The sequence below is a fragment of the Columba livia genome, chromosome 11 (genome assembly GCF_036013475.1).
Source record: "Columba livia isolate bColLiv1 breed racing homer chromosome 11, bColLiv1.pat.W.v2, whole genome shotgun sequence".
Taxonomy (NCBI): domain Eukaryota; kingdom Metazoa; phylum Chordata; class Aves; order Columbiformes; family Columbidae; genus Columba; species Columba livia.
Window position 1 is genome coordinate 10,225,175 of NC_088612.1, and position 22,791 is coordinate 10,247,965.

General features: G+C 47.3%; 2 protein-coding genes across 5 annotated transcripts in view; one reads left to right on the forward strand and one right to left on the reverse strand.

Moving 5' to 3' along the window:
• The window catches only part of LRRK1 (leucine rich repeat kinase 1), a 79,310-nt gene extending 64,388 nt beyond the window's left edge, over positions 1–14,922 (forward strand). For all 4 annotated transcript variants that reach the window (XM_065076714.1, XM_065076715.1, XM_021280767.2 and 1 more), the window contains 8 exons: positions 172–449; positions 1,146–1,340; positions 2,173–2,324; positions 3,887–4,004; positions 5,359–5,475; positions 10,492–11,327; positions 11,822–11,923; positions 13,246–14,922. In XM_065076714.1, coding sequence (XP_064932786.1) covers positions 172–449; positions 1,146–1,340; positions 2,173–2,324; positions 3,887–4,004; positions 5,359–5,475; positions 10,492–11,327; positions 11,822–11,923; positions 13,246–13,423 — 1,976 coding nt within the window. In that variant the 3' untranslated portion in view covers positions 13,424–14,922. The remainder of the gene's footprint in view (positions 1–171; positions 450–1,145; positions 1,341–2,172; positions 2,325–3,886; positions 4,005–5,358; positions 5,476–10,491; positions 11,328–11,821; positions 11,924–13,245) is intronic.
• Positions 14,923–19,558: 4,636 nt separating this feature from the next.
• The window catches only part of CHSY1 (chondroitin sulfate synthase 1), a 72,067-nt gene continuing 68,834 nt past the window's right edge, over positions 19,559–22,791 (reverse strand). Inside the window, exon 3 of the mRNA XM_065076716.1 lies at positions 19,559–21,891. Within this exon, the coding sequence (XP_064932788.1) occupies positions 20,299–21,891 (1,593 nt within the window). The 3' untranslated portion in view covers positions 19,559–20,298. The remainder of the gene's footprint in view (positions 21,892–22,791) is intronic.

Sequence of the window (22,791 nt, forward strand, 5' to 3'; positions counted from 1 at the left end):
AATAGAACTGTCAGAGGTTTATAGTAACACGAACGGTGTCATTTCATATTGTGGGACTGAGTGATGTTTTAAAAGATCGTTTGTTATTGCTCTGGAGTTTAAAATAGAAAGGTGGGAAAAATTGGTTATTGCAATAACAAGAACTGAAGATAGGTTGTTCCTTTGTGCCAGGGTCTTCTTTTGTGCCGCTGGGGCACATGCTGACACACAAAATAGCGTATCAGATTGTAACGGGCCTTGCCTACCTGCATAAGAAGAACATCATCTTCTGTGACCTGAAGTCAGACAATATTTTGGTGTGGTCTCTGGACGTCAAAGAGCACATCAATATCAAACTCTCCGACTACGGGATCTCCCGGCAGTCGTTCCACGAAGGCGCGCTTGGCGTGGAAGGCACGCCAGGGTACCAAGCTCCCGAGATCAGGCCTCGCATAGTCTACGACGAGAAGGTAACTGTGATGTATCCATGGGGACAACCCCTGGGTGACTGTGGTGGGTGGCTGATTCACAGAATCATGGAATAGCAGGTTGGAAGGGACCACAATGATCATCTCGTCCAACCTTCCTTGGCAAGAGCATGGTCTAGACAAGCTGGCCTAGTACCCTGTCCATCTGAATCTTAAATGTGTCCAATGTTGGGGAATCCACCGCTTCCCTGGGGAGATTATTCCAGTGGATGGTTGTTCTCATCATGACAAATATCTCTTATGTCTAATTGGAATCTCCCCACGAGTAAATTGTACCTATTATCACTCATTTTTTCCATGTGACTCCTTGTAGAAAGGGAGTCTCATCTTCTTTGTAGCCACCCTTTAAAAACTGGAACATGGTGATGAGGTCTCCTTTAAACCTGCTTTTCTCCTGGCTGAACCAGCCCAGTTCTCTCAGCCTCTCCTCATACGGTGGCTTCCCATGGATCATCTTTGTGGCCCTTCTCTGGACCCTCTCCAGCCTGTCCACATCTTTTTTGTATAGCAGGGACCAAAACTGAGCACAACATATGAGGTGTGGCCTGACAAGGGCTGAATTCCCCTTGACACGCATGGTGACACGCACCAGCTTTCCCACCACGGCCTTCCTTGCTCTCCTCTCCACCCACCAAGGGAGGTTTTCCCTTGTTTTTCTCTCTCTGTTGCTGGCTCTAGGTTGACATGTTCTCGTATGGGATGGTCCTGTATGAGCTGCTGTCCGGTCAACGGCCCGTGCTGGGACAACACCAGCTCCAGATTGCGAAGAAACTGTCCAAAGGGATCCGTCCTGTCCTTGGGCAGCCAGAAGAGGTGCAGCTGTATCGCATGCAGGCACTCATGATGGAGTGTTGGGACACTAAGCCAGAAAAGGTACGAAAAAGCCCTCATGAGCAGCATTTTCTGGTCTTGTAGCTACAGATATCTGGTAGCCCTCTTCATGCAGAAGAGCTGAGCTTGCTCTCAGTACAGCAGAACAACTCAGTTACTCGTTTACCCCTCCTGCTGATTTGGCCCAGAGCTTCTGTTGACTTAAATGAGAGTTTTATGAATGAAATGATGGCAGATTGGTGGCCTTAGACAGCTGTGGTGACACGAAGGTCCCTCAACGTCAATGGCAGTTAGGCTATTGACTTCACCAGGGCAAGACGTTACCCATAATTTCTAGAAACAACTTCAGTATCATGCTGTGAGTGTAACTACAAAGTCTTCAAACACCCTGAGATTATAAAAGGCAGTATGAGGGGGGAAAAAAAGGGTTCAAAGTACAAGAAAAGGATTATGCGGCATTACATTTTTTCATTAATTGCAAGTTGATGTTTCAGAGCTGCTGTCCTTCAAACAAAGGTCAGCTTGACTCAAAAACAGCTAGACACTGTCATGACAGTGGATCAGCTTTTAAAATTCATAAACCTGAAGAAATCAGTCAATAAAATGTGTAAGAGAATCACAGACCAAACCGTGGAAGTCCAGAAGAGGTTTGGCTTCAGTGTCTGGGATACAGAGGATGCCAAGAACCAGTGAGGAGGGATGTACAAGGAGAATTAGGTGTGGATTGGAAAAAGTAGCTGAAGCGTTTATTAAAGAAGACCTACTTCTTGGGTCTCTAGCTTTAATAAATGCTGATTATTATGATTCTTTTATTTCATCTGGACCTCCAGCTGTCTTGTGTGACATATGTCTTTCTCTTCTCCTTTCCCCACAGCGTCCACTGGCTATTTCTGTGGTAGGACAGATGAAAGATCCCACCTTTGCAACATTTATGTACCTTCTGTCCTGTGGGAAGCAGTCTTCCTTCTTCTGCTCCCAAGGACAGGAGTACACCGTGGTGTTCTGGGATGGGAAGGAAGAGACAAGGTGAGACAGCTCATATTAGTAATTTCTTTTTTCCTTTTTAAGTGAAAATCCTTCAGCGTCTTCACTTATGCCTCTGGGAGGGAGGTAAAGAAGGTGAAAGTGAATTTGGGTGAATGCCAAAGAGACGGTGAACACTGTTTTCCCAAACTCTTTTAATTGGGAACAGTGGTTGCTTTATAAAGGATATTTAATGAGCTTAACTCTGCTTCAGTTAATATGAGGAGAAGATTAGGGCAGTGTAATGATTCACACACACAGGATGAAGCATTTGCACATGAGAACAGACGTGTTCTGCCTTTCCTAATGAGGCCATTTAACACTAAACCTTTCCTAATTGAGATTGTAGTTCCACCTCTGTTCAGCAAAGCAATTAAGCACATGCTTAAATCCTACTGAAATCATTGGGAGTTAACCACATGCCTGAAGCTGTGTGTGCATCCAAGTGTGTACAGCCAGTAAAATGTGCGCTATACTGAATAGGCATGTGCTTTAAATGTTATTAAATTGTGACTGAGATGATGGTATTTTCCTCAGCCACATGTGACCCAGGGCTAGTTAGGTTTATTTTTATGGATGTTACTGACTTTTATAGCCCTGATCTTATTTGGAAGCATTCACAAACTGATCTGAAATTTATATTAATGTGTTCATTATTTGCAAGCATTAACCTAATGGGAAAGATACATGATTTGTTCATGAGCTATTTGCTTTGCTATTTGTGGTGCCTGGTCAGTCGTTCAGTGCAGACAGTATAACTATTCCTGCTAAAACTGGTGAAACACATGGGACTCACAGATGTATTTTGAATACGTGGATGTTGTCCAAATATTCACAGCAATATATCTCAGTGAATCTGCTTCCTGACTGGACAATCCACTTGCTGGAGACTGCTGAATAACAAATTACTTATATGTGACAGATTTCGGGTTGCGTAATTGCTTGTGCCACAGTTGGTGAAACATCTGGGGCTCACAGATGTGATCATGAATATCCACTTATTGTTCAAACGCCCAAACCCAATAAACTTCCCCTAACCCCAAACAAACAAAATCCTTTTAGTGACAAAAAAATTAATTAGTCATAATTATAAATTATTTTATGGGGCTACACATCTTCGCTCTTATTTGGAAGGATCGTGCTCTTCTGTTTATGTACTAGAATAAGTAATGAAGCCAGATAACGCTGCGGCAGTGGAGAGCCAGCACGTGTTCTCTTGAGAACCTAATGGGCAAGATGGGTTCAGACCTCCCAGCTATTAATTACTGCTGTTCAGCTGGAGCTCTTTGTCTCACAGCTGAATTATAGTAACAGACCACATAAGTTCTCCTAATCCATTTCCATGCAAAGTTTAAATCTTTGCAGAAGCAGTTGCATATCTGTCCCCTGAGGAAGAGCCGTGGCACATCTGTCTTTCTCTTCCTTTCCAATGACCGTTTGGAGGGGGTTAGATCCTCGCAGCATTGTCCGGATCCGGACAGTCATGTTACGGCTTGGCCAAAAGTGCTGAGTACCATCCTGTAGCTGAATGTTGGCTATAGGGAATTGTTATTTGCTCCTTTCAGAAACTACACGGTGGTGAATCCGGAGAAAGGAGTCATAGAAGTGGAGAGGATGAGCTGCCCAGGAATGAAGCTATGCTGCCAACTAAAATTTCAGAATGCCCTCTGGGCTGCCACCGAGGTGAGTGTCACCTGAGCCTCAGTGTCCTGCTCAAGGGGGACCTTGTTAGGAAAGACACAAATGAAGAGAAAGAGCATCTTCAGTTAGTTAAGCCAAGAGTGTTTGAGACAATGGGTGTCTCAGATGAGCAGCATGACTTTGTATCTGCCGTCTCCGGGTGTTTTGTTTCTGCCTGTAACTCGGCTGATACCTGGATCAAAATCCTGTGTCCTGGCGTTCAAAACGATCGTGGGAACCTCGACTTTCTGAGGCAAAACTCTCCGGGTTTTAGCATATCTGTACCCGGGATTTCATCTGGGAAATGTCCTTATCTGTAAGCGATAAAGGGAAGCAGTGAAAGAAACCATGCGGTTAAGGGTGGGAATTTGAAAGAGGCCTGAGGGATTTGAAAGCTGGTGGGAAATGGGTGCCCAAGTTTTGTGTTCACTGTGGAAAACTGCAGCTAAAATGATAAAGAGAGATCGTGGCTGATTTATCCCTCAGAGCCCTGTCTGCTCATCCAAAAGGGCTGTGTTAAGCGTCAGCCAGTTCTGACACAATAATTTGACACAAAACAAACAAAAAATATCTGAAACCAATTGAAATGTTCCTGAATTTCAGTGTTTCAGAGAGGAAAAGAAAGACCACACTTGCTGAATAAATAATTTGTGTTGGTTATTTCATTCTGCCCTAGTGTGGATTCTGGAACTGAGAGTGTAGATATTTTTTCCCCTATAGGAAAATAAGGTACTTTGCCAAATTGAGGTAAAGTTCAAATATTCTTATTTTTTCATAACAAGAAATATAGAAAAATTACAATACAGAAATCTTAAAGCATTTTACATCCCATCTTCTTGGCCAAAATTAAGTATGTTGCTGTTCTCCAAACCGAGTGTTCTATGTCAGTTCAGTAGATTTACGGGTTGTAGAGCAGGTGTAATTCCACATAAAATGTAATGCTGGCTTTTCTTGAATTGACGAATTAATGCAAAATAACATAAAACATGTTTCAGTTGTCCTGACACACTTGAAATCTGTTTGATTTTTTGGAAGAATTTTTTTCTTTTTAAACAGAGTCAGGATTGTCAGATGCTACTTTTAGATGTGGTGATAAAACACCTATAGTGGTGATTTTGGTGTCTCTTGGATAGTGCATGTACTGCCCACAGCTTGTTCTGGGGAAGGCAGAACCTGCTCGGTACCTGCAGACAAAGCAGATGTTCTGCAGGGAAAACAAAGAGAAATCCAGGGTTTGGGTGTTGAAAAATACAAATAAAACCAGGTTTTGGACCTAATTTGATCTTGTTCAGGTATGAAAATAGAAAAAGCGTGGAAGATGATTAAAACTTACAGAATTTTATGTGTTCTTTTATAGGACCAGAAGATTTCTGTGTACGGGTTGCAGGGCATGTGTCCTCTCAAGACTCCGCAGAAGGGTTTGGACACTCCAGCTACTGTGAGCTGCTTTCTGGTGATGCCTGTTGTCAAAAAGGTGAGGAGGAACCTCAGGGAAAAGGGACATTACTGAGACTGAGCCACCTGCTGCCCAACTTTGTGCAGCTTGTCACTAGTTGGTGTTGAAGGACTTTGCAATGCCCAGGAACATTTTGGCAGCAGGAGGAGAAGGTTTCCAGGTTTTTGTGCCTCTGCCAGGAGACAGAGGTGTGGGCAAGAGCCTGAGTCAGGGGAACAAAACTGGCACTTCCAAACCTGCTGGGAAAATAGTCAAAATGGATCAAATTCCTCTGCGCGGAAGTTTTCCAGCTGTGTTTCCACATCACTGGAAGACAGGGGTTTAGGCTGATCAAGCAAAGTAGAGGGGACATGAAACAATAATTAGAACAGAGATTTGTTAACCACTAATACAGGACTTGGGCATATCCTAACTCTGGTACCCACTTTTTTCCTGGTGTGCGAGCATGCGGTCATTTGTGTGCACAATCAGCTTTAAATATTATCTATGCTGAGCCACACTTGTCTTTGGATTTAGAATCATAGAATCATTTTGGTTGGAAGAGACCCTGAAGATCATCAAGTCCAACCATTAAATGAGAATGTTTTGAATAAGAACATTCAAATAATGCAGGCAATCCAAGTAGTGCCTCTTGTGGGTAACAACAAAAGTCATATACTATTGGTCTAGGGCTGGAATTGCTAACATGCAATTCCTGGCAAGAGAAATCTTGACATGACTGCCTGTTGCGGGCAAGTATTGGGAGATGTATAAAAACTGTTTTTGGACTAAATTACCTCCGGTTTGCTTACAGCCACCTCAAGTAAAAACATATAATTATGTTCCAACATTATTGTTAGCTGTGTCGGTTTTGCAAATGCCAGCAGACTGACATGTGTCTAAAAGCTCAATATGGAGCAGCTCTCGGAGCAACAGGGGAGCTGTTTGATGCCACATTCTGCCTTATTGTCCACTTCTGGCTCATTTACTGGGACCACGGCATCGCCGCAAACCGAATCCGAGGCAGATGGTTAGTGTGAGGTGCACTGCTTCACTTCCAAACATGGTCTAAGCAGGACTAAAGTAGGGCAGAGATCTAAAGTTGGCACAGGAATGAATTTCACCCTCTGGGAGGCTGCATCCGTCGTTTTGCTTTGGCTCCCAGACCTGCAGCATTTCTCCACCGTGCAGTTTCATTTCTGATGCGTAGGGCAAATTTCTTTTTCATACTGCCTGAGGTTTTATCCAGGACAGTCGAACGAGTCTTTCACTTTCAGCTTTTCCACTGTCCTACAGCTTGCAAAGCCATTCCTCAGGGGTTACGAGTGGCTTTATGTCTCCTGGTTTCTATTTTCAGTTTGTGGCTTGCCTAGAAAATGTCATAAATAATGCCAGGCCCTACAATAGTAATATTGAGTCTAGACACCTCCCTTCCTCCCCCGACCCTACCCAACCTTCCAGAAATCCACATCCCTTCGGCGCGCTCCTTAGTTTATTGGACTTAACTTTTTCCTCTCTCCTTTCTATGAATGAGTTTGGCAGTGAAATAGCCAGAGCAGCAGCCGGAGGGATGTGCAGACCAGGTTGGCAAGAAACTAAACCATTTTTCGAAACAGCTAGTTCCTCCGACAAAGCGAAGTGGAAAGCTTACACTGTCAAATGCACTGTACGGCGCAGCGAGCTGCATCGGAGTTATCACACAGTCATTATTGTCCGGTGGAGGAGAGAATTGCTCGCATTTCCCTGGGAAGAAAGCTTTTAGCTGATGAGATGTGAGGTAACTCGCAGTCAGAGAACTGCCGAGGGACGGTGCTGGGAAGGGGAATTCTTTACGACTGCCTTGGGAAGACTGATCCAAAAGAAATAGTTTCCAAAACTCAGCTTCTCATCCAAAGGAAGCATCATGGAAATTTAAAAGCAGCGGAGAGGGGCCCAGAATCTAAAATTCACCCGCCATGGAAAAATCTTGTACAATTTAAGCTTTTTTGTTGCATGCTTTGTGTCACCAGTCATTGTTTTTGGCAAACAGTAAAATTTTAAGTAAATTTCCTTTGAGAAAAAGAAAAAAAAACCACACACAAATAAGCAAGCAAGTTAAAAAGAGCAAAACAAGATGCTTTCTGAATTAGTTTGCAGCATTCTTACACAGATAACCTGAGGGAGACAGAAATCTGAATGGGTGCGAGCCCTCTGGCCTCTCGCAGAAACCTGGAACCCGCGCAAACAAAAGCTGCATTTAAAGGCTGCAGCCTGCTGCTGCCAGCGGTGCCAGACCCTGCGGGGAAGAGAGGAGGAGGTGACCCAGGCTGTGGTGTCGGGGGATGGATTTTTAAGTTATATTTATTTTGTTTTAACCTGCTCCCGGCGGCCGAACCTCGCGCTGTCCTGAGCTGCGAGGACGGGACGTCTGGAGCCAGCTCATCCCTGCGCATCGCACACCCTCGCGGCCCCACTCCGAGCCCTTCCTCCCTGGCACAGCGGGGCTTCTGGCAGGACGGACACTTCAAATGCAGTTCTGTTGCTCTGGTGTTTTTGTTGGCTCTTCGTGGAGCCCAAATGTTGAAAAATGAATTCTGAGAAAGTTACTTAAGGTTTCTGGAGGCTGCTGCCCTGCCTGCCTTTTGGTCACCGTTGTAATACCCTGATTTTCAGAGACTTTTGCCTCACTGCACTGGCACTGAATAACGTCTGGTGAGTCGGTGGCACCTGGGCGTGGGTGGCTTTTGCCTTGCGCTTGTGTGAAATGGGTCACTGCCTGGTTTCAGTCGGGCAGGTTGAGGACATTTCTCAACATTTGAGTTCCCACTCCTTGTTTCTTAAACAGAGAGATAACAGTGGCTGGACAGAAACAGGTCCCAATAGCCAAGGCGGTGAGTAATAAGTGCCCCAAAGCATAAAATAACTTCCAGATTTGCTTCCACTGTTGTGCTGTTCCAGAGAGGCTAGAATTTGGTATTACCAGTAAAGCTGGGTGGGGATCATGGACACAGTTCTGACCTGTTATGGTGCCGATTGCCCAGTGCCAAGGAAATTTGGCCTGTGAACCCCAAAGGGAATCTGGATTATGTTCTGCAGTAGCTGACACTAATCAAAGAAATGAAAATATTCTTTGTATGAAGACTATGCTTGGATCATTCAGCATTTTCAAATTAAATGAGACAAAATTATAGCGACCTCTGAAAATTTTAGTAGTGTCCTGTGTCATGCTAGGAGCAGTTCAGGTTAACATACCCACATTATGCTTAATTTCACACGTTTCCATTTCAATTTACAGTTTTCCATTTTTAGTAAGAAATACCATTGCAGGGTCCTTTGGACTGCAAAAGTTGGACCATTTTCACCAGCGAAATGTGGGCTGTTCTGCTTCGTTTTGTTCTGTTTTAAATAACTGTACTCCTTTCCAAAGAAAAAGCAACCCAAAGCCCAGCTTGTGCAAAGCATTACGCCGTGTTCCAACCTATTGATGCAACTCCCTGGCAAACCCAGATCCAGGAGCCCCTGCACCAGATCCACATGGCAGCGGGGACATGGCACCGAACGCTGCGGGCCGCTTGGGTTTCTTTTAATTAAGTGCTTAGAGAATTGGGACTGGACTGAGTCAAAGTCCAAATCCCATTTCACAACTTTCCACTTGCTTCCCTGGTTTTTCCCATTACAGTAAAATTCTGCCATGATTTGGATTAGTCATACGGGCTCAGCACACTCATGGTTTTACTCATACTTTGTATACAGAGAGTGTCTTTTTGTCCAAGACTCTTAATGAACCTTGCTAACAGTGCTATCGGTTAAAGTAATACCCCTGCGATATCTGCCCCTTGAGACCTGTGAACAATTGAAGATACTGATTTTAGCCTCTACAGGTCTATGCATCCTGGGAGCTGCTTCGAGGGCTGGCACAACCAAGATCCCTGGAAGGGCTCGGGCTTTTCCTTAATTTGTGAGCAGCAAGGGGTGACGCTGAGTCCCCGTCCCATCTCGCAGAGGTGGCAGCGTCGCTAGCATCCCGAGTCGGCTCAGCTGTTTGGTTTTGTTCACTTCGCTTTGCTTTAGTCCGGCCAGACTGTAACAACAGCAAAAGTGCCCTGGGCAAAGGGTCTTGTTTTTTTAGAATTTATTGCTCCATGGGGAGGAAATAGAAAGGCCTTTGAGGTAGGTATTGTTTTATCTGCTTTACAGATGAGGGAGTTTCTGGTACAGACCCAAGGTCACGGGGAGTTTTGTTCCCCAGAGATCCATTTCCCAGTCTGTTGAACAGCATTTTGCATCGCTGCGATGAGCTGGAGGGGCTGGAGAACCAGTGAGCTGTTGCCTCACCAGCTCCCGTCCATGGGACGTGACCGTGTCTGTCGCATCAGTGTTGCAGAGCGCAGCACCAGAGCTCGGTCTGGCTGTGGCTCCTGCAGCCGACACATCTGTGCATTTGGGGTTGACTTTTAACTACCTGCAGAATTCCTCTTGGCACTTGGCAGCTGCTTTGCTGAACTGCTGCTGCTTCTGTGCCCTTGCTGGGACATCTCGGAGCTGCCGGGGACCCCAGACCCAGAGAATGGCCCTGGGAGGAGCGGTGCAGTCAAAGCAGTAGATCTCAGATGCAGAGTGATCACTTTGTGCTCTAGTTTTGCAAAGGGATTGTCTCCCTCTCTTTCAATTTTTACTGCATTTCTTCCACTCCTCCCCTACCTATGCCGATAGCAATAGCTTTTACTCCTTTTTGGAAATGAGCCGCGTTTCTACAGCTGGATTCCTAGGAACACGATGGCTGTCTCAGAATGTACTCCAGCTTGAATTTGTTAACCTTTGGGGCAGGCTGCCAGGTCCGTCTGTCCTCCCTTGCCAATGAAGAGAGAGGTAATGCTGGGTGAGAGGAGCATGGCCCTGCAGCAGCTTCTCTGTAATGACTTATTTTTATATTGCTGTTATCACTGAGCCATTTGGGGTAAGTTACTTGCGTATTTGCAGGATTGTGAGAGGCAGCCAGAGCCTTTGGGATTGAAAGGTCTTGTATTACAGAGAAGTAAAAAATCTGGATAGCAAATCTGCTGTCTTATTTTGCAGAACTCTTATGTGGTGCTGGCCGGCTTGTCAGATGGACTTGTAGCAGTGTTTTCGGTGTCCCAGGGCATCCCAGGGGACAGCTGCTCCTACCTGTGCTCCCACACGGCAAACAGGTCCAAATTCAACATTTCTGACGACGACCCCCGGCAGAACCCCTACCCAGTGAAGGCCATGGAGATCACCAACAGCGGCGCGGAGGTCTGGTACAGCAACGGCCCTGGCATCCTCATCATCGACTGCACCAGCATGGAGATCAGCAGGAGGCTGGAGCCCTTCAGCCCCCCCTCGGTGATCACATCCATCGCCTGCAACTCCGAGTGCCACGGGGAGGAGGTGGTGTGGTGTCTGGACGATAAGAGCAACTTCTTGGTGATGTATCACGTTACCACCTACCAGCTTTGCGCCCGCTACTTCTGCGGGGACTGCAGCCCCCTCCGAGACATGTTTACGATCCAGCCGCCTTCAGCCACCATCCCGGCCACGGCACCTGTAAAGCACAAGGCGATGGAGAGTAACCCGCTGGCGGACATGAGCATCATCTACAGCCCGGAGGTCGGCACCCAGATACTAAACCACCAGGACTCGCTCACAGATTATTGCTCTGTGTCTTCCTGCTCCTCCTCGCCTCCTAACAGGATAACCCGCTGCCCGTCCAGCCTACCCAGCTCGCCCACGAGCTCTTCCAGCGCACTGCTTTCCACGGATTTTGAGGAGTCTGACAAATTTCATGAGCTGAAGCCTTCCCTGGACCATGACGCTGTGCCTGAAGGCGACAATGTGCAGCATCTCCAAGCTGTCAAGATTCTTCCGGTGAAAGACCTCATATGGATCCCCAGGTGAGTGGGGAACTTATCAAAACAACTGCGTCAAAAATCTCTCTTGCGAGATCAGCTCAGGCTCACTCAGGAGCTTGGCATTCAGGATGACTCAGTATGATTCACCTGCCCAGAAAGTCAAGTTGTCATTAAGAAGTTTTGTTCCCAGTACAAGGCTATGTCAATTTTTCTACTCCTTTTTAACAATATCTAGTGTTGGGCAGAATGGCCACATCTCAGGTCTCGCAGGACAGAAAGAGAAATGTGGGTGGGAAGACTCGGAGCCGTTTCCCAAGCTGCTGAGGGAACAAAGAACAACGGGCAGTGTCCTTGCTCAGACACAACCCTGGCAAATCCCATTGTCTCCTCTTGAGCTGATGGAAACCACTGGCAATCTGATTTTGCCTGTCACAGGGAACGTAGAATGTCCCGTGGTGGCATGGCAGTGCCCCTGTCCCTGCAGAAGGTCATGTAGCACCTGAGTGCATGTGACATCTCCTTCGTTTCTCTTCCAGGAGAGGAGGGGACATCATCGTGATCGGCCTGGAGAAGGAATCGGGCACGCAGCGGGGCAGGGTGATCGCGGTGCTCAAGGCCAGGGAGCTGGCTCCCTACGGGTGAGGCTGACTGGGGCTCTGTCACACCAGTCTGGGGGTCACAAAGGGACGGGGGTGCAGGGGGTGGGTCTGGGGGCTCTTGGGAGCTTCCCCTCAGCATCCAGCAGCATCTAAGAAGCTCCCAGCTGGAGGAGACATGTTGCTGGTTGTGCAATAAGCCACGTGCATGTTCTTGTAGCATGAGAAATGGTGAAGGGAAGACACCACCACCACGGTCCAGCCTCCAAAAGCCAGAGAGACCAAGCACCCCTGTAACGAGACAGACAGAACCGTCCTGCACAATGTGATAAACATCAGTGTGATCCTGCCTGGTGCTGCTTCCCGCTGCTCTGAGGGCACCTGGCAGAGGGTCGATGGAGCTTGGCAGGCTCGGGCCCCGCGTTCAGAACAAGAGCTGTATTTATGCGGCACGGTGCTTGTCTGTGGCTGCATTCACGTCCGTCAGGTTGACGTTCTGGCTCTAAATGACACCTTTGTGCTGCCGGCAGCCACGGGCCGGGGGAAGGCTCCTGGAGCACAGGGGAGAGCAGTTATATACGTTAATTTAAAACGTTTCATACAGCGAACCAGAGTCCAAGTGAATAAATAGCTGCTAGAGAGATGGGAGCGTTGCTGCTGATCACTTAAATACCAGTCTGGGATTGTACTATTTATGTCAGAACAAATGGAGGTTAAGCACTGCTAAGGATTATAAATGATCATTTATTACCACTGGGCAAACGCAACAGGAGATCAAAGTGCTCCTGCCATGGCCTCTACTTGCTAACTGCGTGTCTTTATCACTTAGTTGGGAGTGCAGTGTTCTCTGTATTGCACACAGGTACTCTTAGGTTGATTTTTGCTTTACCCAGATTAAGTGTGGCATTAAGGCAAGGTGACGTGACCACCTTGGACTTGCCCTGCTTTGCTGCCTGGCTGGTCCAGGCACAGTGGACTTTCACCTGCCCTGTTTTACCAGCAGGATAAAGAGCAGCTGGTCAGCAGCAGACAAAAGATTCTGTGGATTTAGCAAATCGGGAGCTTAACAGCAACCTCAAAATGTCACAGCAGAGTTAAGCATCCACCTGCATGTTTACACACCTGAATCCATTTAAAAATCTTCTCACATGTCACTGAGCCGCTTGCTTTTGCAGTGACATCATTTTTGATCCCTCTCTTTGTTATGTTCTCCTTCCTCGAGGGTTTGCGGCTTATAAAAAGAGCTTCAGTAGCTGGAAAGGAAAGCTTGTGAGCCGGCGTGCGCCGGGTGAGCAGCGGCGTGCGGCGTTAGCAGAGCTGCTCTCCGCTGTAATGCCCGTCTCTGCTCTTTCTCCCTTCCCCAGGACGCTGGTGGATGCTGCTCTCATAGCGAAGGACACGGTTGTGTGCTGCTTTCAGAACGAAGACACAGAGTGGTGCCTGGCTGTCTGGAGGGGCTGGAGCGCCAGAGACTTTGATGTTTTCTACCAGGCCTATGAAGAGCTGGGAAGGCTTGAAACCTGCATGCGCAAAAGAAGGTAGTGCTTGTGGTGCTGGGAACCGCGGCTGGACCAAAAGATGGATGCGTCTTGTTCTGAGCATGGCTGGACTTGGAGACATGGCCCTGGAGAGGGAAGGGATGAGGGAGCGTGGGCAGAACCTGTGTCTGGTTTGCTGCTAATGAGCCCTGCAGGTTCCTGAGACTGGAGCCTTTTGGGTACTGAAGAGATGGGTGTGAGCAGAGCAGGGACGAGCTCGGGAGCTGCAGGATGAGCTGGGGAGCTGGGCCACCCCGCTGCTCTCTTGCTCTGCCACGCGCTCCCCTGCAGGAGTTGAGAGCAGAAGGTGGAGGTGGCTGCAGTTCTGCTCGTGCCTCTATTTCAGATGAGATGAAAGGAAGACATTTTTTATAATGAGGGTGGTGAGACCCAGGTTGGCCAGAGGTGGTGGATGCCCCATCCCTGGAGACATCCCAGGCCAGGCTGGATGGGGCTCTGAGCAACCTGAGCTGGTGAAGATGTCCCTGCTCATGGCAGGGGTGGCACTGGGGGAGATGGGAAGGTCCCTCCAACCCAAAATATTCTACGATTCTGTGACTTCCAGTTTCTTCTTCCCCATTTTAAGTTCCTTCCTCACCATCAGCATGTTCTGGCTGCTGCTGCTGCTTCTATAGTGCATCTTGTCAGCCAGGAGAGCTCTGGTCACCTCATGCCTGAGCAGGTGATGGTCCCCACTGTCTGCTGGCTGGTGGCGGGTGTCACTGGGGGTAATTCACCCCCAAAACGCATCTGCTGGGGCTGCTCTGCACACCCCTACAAGCTTGTTAGAGGCTACTTCAGGTGTAGCCCCTGTTGTAACTGCTGCGTAGAGACATCCAGGTGTGAGAACCAGCAATAAGCTTTGGCTGGCCACTGTGTTTCTGGTTCCTATAGCTCTCATGGGAGGGTGTTACTGTGAGAGAGCCCAAAATAACCTGCCAGTGATCCTGCACGGTCTGGGGCAGAGAGTGAGCTGTTTAATTGTGCTCTTGCAAAGTCAATTGTAAATGGAGCTGATGATACAAAGCAAAACTACTGGGTTTGACAGATCTGTCCTGGTGTAAGAGAAAGGAGTCCTGTGACCAGGAAGGCTCACGAGCTATCTTTGCTCCTCTCCTCTTGGTAAATACACTCCGTAGTATCGGGAACACAATAAGCTTAATTTGCCTGTGTTATCTGTGCAGCTTCCACTCACCACAGCTTTTATTTTATCTTCATTAGTGGCCTGGGATGATGTATTGGCTCTGAATACAATTGCACTTAGTTATCCCAAGCATGTACAGCAGTGTAAAAAGTGAGCCTGGCGAAGCACCCTGTAAATGGTGTACAGTTTGAACAGTTTGCATTTTGGACCTTTTTTTCCCCTTGTGTGAGCATCGGCAAGGCTGGCCAAGGCCGAACGGGCAGGTTATCCCTCTGGTTCACATTTCTGTTGCAGGCTGCTAAAATACCCTTCTGCAGAAATAGAATGTATCTTAAAATAAACATATTTCCTCCCCACAACGACACTGCCTTGGTGGCACTTTTTATGGGTGGCCCATAACCTGCGTCAGCTCCCGGGTGTTTGGGGTTTGTGGCGTCTGATTTAAAATGTGTCTCCTTGTGATGAGCGTAGCTCATTGTAAAGGGGGTTTACAAGCACCTTTCCTGGGCTCACCTTCTGACTCGAGCTCAGCTGTGAAATTGCTGCATCCATGTCAGGGCCAATTAACTGCATTTCATTTCCCTGCCCCGTCACCCACCTGCACACCCCGTCACCTGAGCTGGGGTTCAGCCACCTCAGTCACCTTCTCAGGGTGCCAGACCCCTTTTACACGCACGTTCTCTTTTGTGACCCATCCTCAGAGCCCCAACAGGGGCTGTAAACCGGCTCGTCTGTCCGTCCAGCTCTGCAGGTTTTCTCTGAGAAAACGCTCTCTGGAAATGCCACGGCCGTTCCTTTTCACCCTCGCCAGCCACCTCGGGATGTTTGGGGAAGAGGGATGGGGGAGAAGCAAATGTCACCGCGTGGTGGCCTGAGAGGTCCCTGCTGCAGGGGTGGGGATTGTGTCCCGAAGCCTCCTGGGAACAGGGGGTCAGTTCCCAAACGGAGATCCTGAAGGTGCTACTCTGGAATCAGGACAAAATCCCTCCCTTTGGCAAACCCCAGACCTCGTCAGCACAGGTAAGCCGCGCACGTCTCGGGATTCAGTCCCCAGGGCCAAAAATAAAGAGAAATTAAAACCAAAATCCCAAAGAGCCCACCAGTTCAATTAGTTTAAGTAAGAATTTAATGCTCGTTCCCAGCTCTCCCATCAGCAGCACCTGTTCTGCCTGAGCCCCAGGCGCCGCTGCTTCAGGTCCCCGTTATGGCGCTTGGCCCGGGATGGCTGCGCCTATCGCAGTCCTCACTATTTTATTTCGGCTTCTAAAAATAAGCCTGAGCAGGGGCCTGGAAGGGGGTTATTCCTGCAGAAAACAGCTTCATTTTATGTTGTCAACATCAGCTTTCCCCCAGCCTGTCTCAGAGCAGCAGGAGCACATGGAAAGGGTTCAGTGCTGGGAGGGAAGCGGATGCTCCGAGATGAGATTAACCCTCCCAAACCCGCAGCAGGATGGAGGTGGGTGCTGGGGCCATTAAACACTTGCCACTGGGATTAATTGAGCCATCTGGGTCAGACCCCAAACCCCCCAGCTTGTCCCCTCCTGTGGGCAGGGAGCCTTATGCTGCACCCCTGGTGGCTTTTGGGGCTTAAAAATGCCGTTTTCAGCTTTATTTTTCCAAAAGCTGGATACCTCAATCTTTTTTTTTTCCCCCTTCTTTTCAACATGCAGAAGAAAAATATCATAATTGAATACATCAGAACAAAACCCACCTCTTGTGCCCCAGTGATGAGTATGGGGGTAAGTGGGCATTTATTTACACGTGAGCTGGATGCTCCTCCAGCCCCTGCTGCACGGAGGGCTCTTGCCTTCAGGGTAAGGAAAAAAATAAGGTGAGGTATATATACACATATATGTATTTTCTTAAGGGACATGGGGAAAGAGGCAGCGCTGGCTGCTTTGTATTCTGCTACTGACTGGACAGAGGAAATTAATTTTCTTTAAGCCAACTTTAAAAAGACAGGAAATATGGTGGTTATTTCAGGCTGTCCGTCTGTCCTTGCTCACCCTGGGCCCGTGGCGGTGGGATGGGCAGCACCGTCTGGCGTCGGTGGCTTTACCGGCACCGTGGCCTGGGCTCTGGTTTACCGTGGGCAGGTGGAGGTGGCTGCTCCAAAAGCAAACAACCCTTATCGCACCCGTATCGCAGTGCGTTTGCTTTGGAAGTTTGTTTTATGGCCCAATTACTTTAAACTGTGCCCTTTGCATGAGCCCTCTTGTTGAAAGTCAATAAAGCACAAAGGCGTTTGGTGGGGTTTTTTTTGTCTTCCTTCCGTAAAACGGTTGGCAAGAGGCGCAGCAGGACCCGGGCAAATCCTCCCAGCCCCACGGGGGGACCCCGATGTCCAAGACACTCGAGCCCAGTGGAAATGTTGGAGCCGATTCAGGTCAATTAAAGATTTTTTATTGAATTCAAGTGTGAAAGTAAATACAGCCAGCCCAGTATTCGGTCTGTTATTTTTTTGATGTTAATTCAATTTTTTTCACTCTGTTCATAAACGTGATTTAAAAGGTGGTAGAGATTCCTGGGCAGGAGCAGAGCTGGGAGATGGGTTTTGGAGCTTGGAAAGGAGACGGACGCGTTTCTTGCACCTGGGAAAGCACCGGCAGCGGTTTGGACGTGAGGAATAAAAGCGCTTCTGGCAGCAGCCACCAGGTGAAATCCCGTAAAAGGGTCGGGGAAGGAAGCCCCGCGGGATGCGGCTGCACGGCAGCTCCATGTGCCTTGGCTGGCACATTGCGTGAGTCTCCAAGCCTTGCCCGTGCCCCACAGACCAGATGGTTTTGAGCTCCAGTTGGCAGCAGAAACTCCTGAATTTGCTCCAGTCAGTGCAATAACTCATGTTGAGAGTGCGGACCAGGGTACAAACCTGTTTGTTTAAAATCGGCCCTAACGTGAGCAACATCCCACCAGCCCAGGAACCAGCACCTCCCAAAGCAGAGGAGGAATGTGGGGGGAGCTGGAGGCATCTGCCCCAGCGAGGCACCAACCTGCTCCCTGTTTTTAGTGCCGCCAAAAGCTTTTCTTTCCCAAAAAAAAACCCTGAAACGAGCTTGCTTGTGCAAGCGGAGTATTTTTAGCAAGTATTCATGCGAAACAACTTGGGCTAATAATTTGCAATGTAAAGTTAAGACTTGAACAAAACCTCAGCCTAAGTGGCTTTGGGGGCAGCGAGACTTTCTTGCTGATGTTGCTGGAAGGAACCGTCCAGCCCGGGCCAGGGAAGCTGCGCGGAGCCTCTTTTGTTTCAGGGCAATAAAACCCCACTGAGCCTAAAGGACCAAAACTTGAAATCCTTCCATGGACTGTGACTCTGCAAACTTACATACATATATCTTTAACCTGTAAGTAGCTGCACTGAGCACAACGGTCACCGAAAGACCCACGCTCTCCTCAGCCCTTTGCTCCTTTTTACTGTTGCTGACCCTTGAGCAAACGCGCCACTGGGAGGGAAATGCAGAAAACAGGGGCAATAAATGCAGCTTCCCCTGTCCCGGTGCCTCTGCCTGAAGTTTCATGTGCAATTTAACTCCAGCGGCTGATGAACGTTCATGAACAAAGAGCCAAGCGCAGCCTCAGCTCCAGGTGATTCTGCTTTTACTGGCTGTTGTGGGCTAAAAAATCCTATATAATAATAATTGTTAATAAATACAGAATAAGTACAGGGCTCTTCCCCCCCATTTTATGGTAGTTTTTCAGGGTTCATATTCTTCAAGATCTTTTCTGCAGCTTTTACCTGGACTTGCCTCCCCAAACCCTTTGTCGGCGGTGCCTGCGCTGGAAGGAAAGGGCCGGACTGACGCAGACGACACCAGGAGCTCCCATTGCAAATAAAAACTTCTTTATTGCATCTTAGAAGCAAGTCTTAAAAAAAAAAAAAGAAAACAAAACAAAAATAAAAATAAAAATAAAAAATAAAAAATAAAAGAAAAGAAAATATTTTCCATGCACTGAATCCATCCAAGTACCTACATCCTTGGGACTGTCACCAAAAAACGATGAACATTATAACTACGCTAGTTGCAGTTCATATTCCGTACACGTGTAAACATGGTTATTTCTTCTACTGGAATAGCAATTACTCCATAAGATCCCTTCAAACATGGCAACAACCTCAGCATCGGGTTAGTTCTCTGTTCCTTCACCTGTCGCCGCTTCCCAAAGAGCAGGCGAAGAGGAGCCGAGAGCAATGAGACGAAATGGTGCTGGAGGATACGATAGAAAAATAGATTGTTTGCTGGTCTGTCTTCTCTTTTGTTTCTGCTGAGCGGGATATTTACAGGTAGGTCGGTCCCAACAGATGGTCTGCATCGATGACAATGTCCACTGTCTAAGTCTCGGTGTAGAGGGTTCCCTTTCTGGCTTTAAGGCACTTTATTTTGTATGTTTTCTCTTACCTTGCTAGGTGTTAATTCGCAGGGATCATACGTTCCTCGTGTTCGGCCTCCCCATCCCCAGTTCCTCTCAGGATACCAAAAAAAATTCCTAAGCTTTACTGAAGTCATTCCAAAAATGTCCAAGAAGTTTGGGGAAAAAGATCCATGAAAAAATATTTTAGAAAGTAATCTTTGGAGATCATTTACTACAAGTATGATGTACACTACCTTATCAGTGAGAAGATGCAATACATTCCTTATATATATATATTTACACACACACATATATATATATATATATAAAATATTAAAATGACTAACAGATATTCAAGGAAAGGTCAAGAACCTAAACCAATGGATATTAAATAAATTAACGGTCTATCAGATACGGAAAAAAAAGTAATCCCAAAACAAAACTAGTAATCAAATGTAATAATTGTTCCCATTAACATCAGGTAACTGACTGAAGGAAAGCGATGCCATCAGGTGACAACACTCGGCACAGAAGATTCATCAAAGTTCTCATCAGGGGGCTCTAATTCGCGTTTCCCGTCCCCATCCCCTCCCTCCTCGCGCTTCGGTGTTTCTGGATCACGTCCCGGCTCTAGACAGGGCAGCGGTTGAGGATAATACACAGAACCCACCACGGATTCTTAAAATATTACGTCCATATATGGACCAAATATAAAAGACAATAATTTCTAGCAGGGCTACTGGGATAGCGGGTTGTGCTTTACTCTCCTCCCTCCCTCGGGGTCGCCTGGCCGTGCTCAGGGAAGCGTGGTTTTAAACTGAAATCATCAGCCATCTGCAAAAACAAAACATAAAGAAACAAACCCAAAGAGCGGCCCTCCTGCCATTAACACCCTTCTCACCGCCACCGCCATTTGTCGTGTTCTAACGCAATTCAGAAATGCCCGGCTACCCTTAACAAAAGGAGCGGAATCTCTGCAGGGCAGGAGTCCCAACGAAACATCGAGCTTGTCACTCGGCGTCACACGCGGTCCCGGTTTACAGAATCCCAGCGCTGCAGACAGCAAGGGAAAAGGTGGGAAACAATCTTTTGTTCATCAGGAAAGTCTAATTCAAGTCAGACTTCTGCTGATTGGTCAGATAACTCTAAAACAAATCTTTTGTTTGAAGGCAAATATCGATCACAGTTTTGTTCAAAATCAAAACCACATCAACAACAAAAAAACCAACGGCCTTGTTCTTCGCAAAACGAGCGCTTTGTAAGAAAACAACGATGGTTTCTAAAATATATCCTGTGTGATCTTTCAAAAGTGAATTATCAAAAAACATTTTCCCAAAAATAAATTAGATAATTAAAAAAAAAGTCTCATCCAGCATAGCTGGACATCAGGCTGTCCTCACCGAGCCACTAGTATTGCTGCTTTTCCCAAAACTGGGGTCGTTTTTTTCAAACCATATTTCAGCCAGCTGCTGTGTGGACCCATAAGTTGAAGCTTTGGACCCCAAGCACATTTTGTATTGTTTTGGATCAAGATTAGGGTCACAAAACACAGGGTGATGCACGTGGACCACTCCAATTTCTTGGCTTCGGAAAGTTTTTAAGCCAGCTTGAATGACTTTGTTAAATAGGTCTACGTCTTCAAGGCCCCAGCCTTGGATGGAGACATCAAAGCCACCGGCTCGAAGAAGATCACCTTTGTAAATACAGGTAATGCCAAAGCCATAGTTCCTCCAGAAACCCGTTTTCTGGGTGAAGGCAAAATGATTGTCACTAGGAACTTTTCCACTATAAACAATCTTTGGATCATACTGGCTAAAAATGATGGGAAAATACACTTGTTGACCCAAAACTGTATTGGCTCTACACCGCTGGAGGAACTCTGTGGTAAACACCAAGTCAACATCACAGAAGAAAAGTAAAGACTCGTTCTGGAACTGAGAAGATCCGACCTCCAGAGCCAGGGCCCTGGAGAACTCGCCCGACACCGGCAGGACCTGCATGTCAGCCTTGGGATACTTGGAGCGGTAATCTCTCATCAGATCGATCTGCTTCGCTTTGTCAGGGTTGGAGTTGGAATCGAAAAGCAGGACAACCAGCTTGACGTTCTGGTTTGGAATGAGGCACGTCTTTTCAAAATTCCCCATGAATCTCGCGAACATGTCGAACCGTCCTGAGAGAGGAATCAGAATGTTGATCTTCTTGTCTTTGAGTTCCTTCCTCTCTACTTTCGATCGGCTGAGCTGGAAGGGAACGAACATCTTCAGCGAGTTGGAGAGGAACGACAAGGATCCGGAGTCCTGGTTGATTTTGCTGGCCAGCTCTTTGGCGTCCATCTCTTCGTGCTCCAGAAACTGGATCTTGCTGAACGTCTGCTGCAAGTACGCGTGTCTCCTCACGGGGACGGTCATCTTCTTCCCCTTATGCTTTTTGTACAGAAGCAACAAGTCAAGAACGTACTCTGCTCCATACATGGGATTTACTCGGCGATAGCCATACTGGATTTCCTTGAAATCGATGATCCTCCCCCGGGTCTTAGCGTTGGCGTTGATCATTTCCATGACCTGCATAACGATGTCATCCAAGGCTTCGCGCTGAGACGAGTCCATTCCTCTGCGAGGCGGCTGCCCGTCGGCACCCGAATACAAATACTTCCCTGTAAGAAACTCCCATTCCAGGATTTCTTCCCGGTGGCGGGGCTGGAACCGCATGAAGGAGGGCGGCATCCCCAGCTGCAGGTCGTCCTTGCGGATTTCGGTGTTGCTGTATTTGCTCATCAGGACGATTTCCCGGTGCAGCTGCACGGTGCGGTGGCGCAGCTCGGCGATCTTGCGGCTCAACATGTAGCTGTGCAGCCTGTACTGGTACGGGGGGTTCTTGTTGGGGTGCAGCGTAATGGCTCTGTGGATTTTGCTGTTCCTCAGGTCTCGGATATAGCCTTTTTTGTTCTGCTCGTAATTTTCATAGAACAGCTGCTGCATCTAGAAGAGAGAAAGGAGAAGTCAGCGTCTCGGCAGCGCGGTACCTGTCAAAGTTCGCCCCCACTGGGAGAAAATTCCTCCCCGCTCACAGGGCCAGGCGGCTTTCTGAATAAGCTGTTCTTGGGTTTAGGCACAGGTTGTAGCAATACCAGCTGCTATTCAAGGAAATTAAGAGGATTATTCCTTGTAAACTGGTGAAAGAAACATCTACCGTGGATTTGGGATTACTACAGCCCATTCTAGAGATACAACTGTTGGCCAAACAACTGAGCAGTAAGTAGATTATAAACTCGTTTTTTCACAACACAGCATCACCAGGAAAAAACACCATGAAGCGTTCACTACAAAATTCTTACTATTCATCTGCTTCCCACGAGCTTTAATAATAATAATAATAAAGAACAATAAAAATGTTCCTATATCCATAGTAAGTAAGTATGATGATGCTTCTTCCATGACACCCAAATGCAGTTCAGACATTAAAAATCCAGCTTGCTGAATGTCTTAGTCAAGATGTCAGATGTGTTATCTCAAGTGCTGCAAGGCAAAGCGACAGCTCCCCCGTCACTTTAAAATGTCAACAGAAAATAAAATGCACCTGAGATTCCCAGCAGCAGTTCCACAAGGCAGGTAATGCAGCATACATATGTAAGCTAGAATAAAAGCATCCTTTAAGTGGAAATTGCTGTTTCAAAAGAAGAAGATCGGGAGCTAAGATTAGATTCAGAAGCCTTTGGAACTGAAGAAAAGGAACTCAGCTGCAGTAGCTGATGGGAAAAACAAAACAAAGCAAAAAAACAGGAGCAAAAAAACCCCTCAAGGCTCAAGTTATACGCCAGCCTAGACAACGGACATTTAAAAAGACCAGGAGCTAAATCTATGTCACAACACGAATGTCAT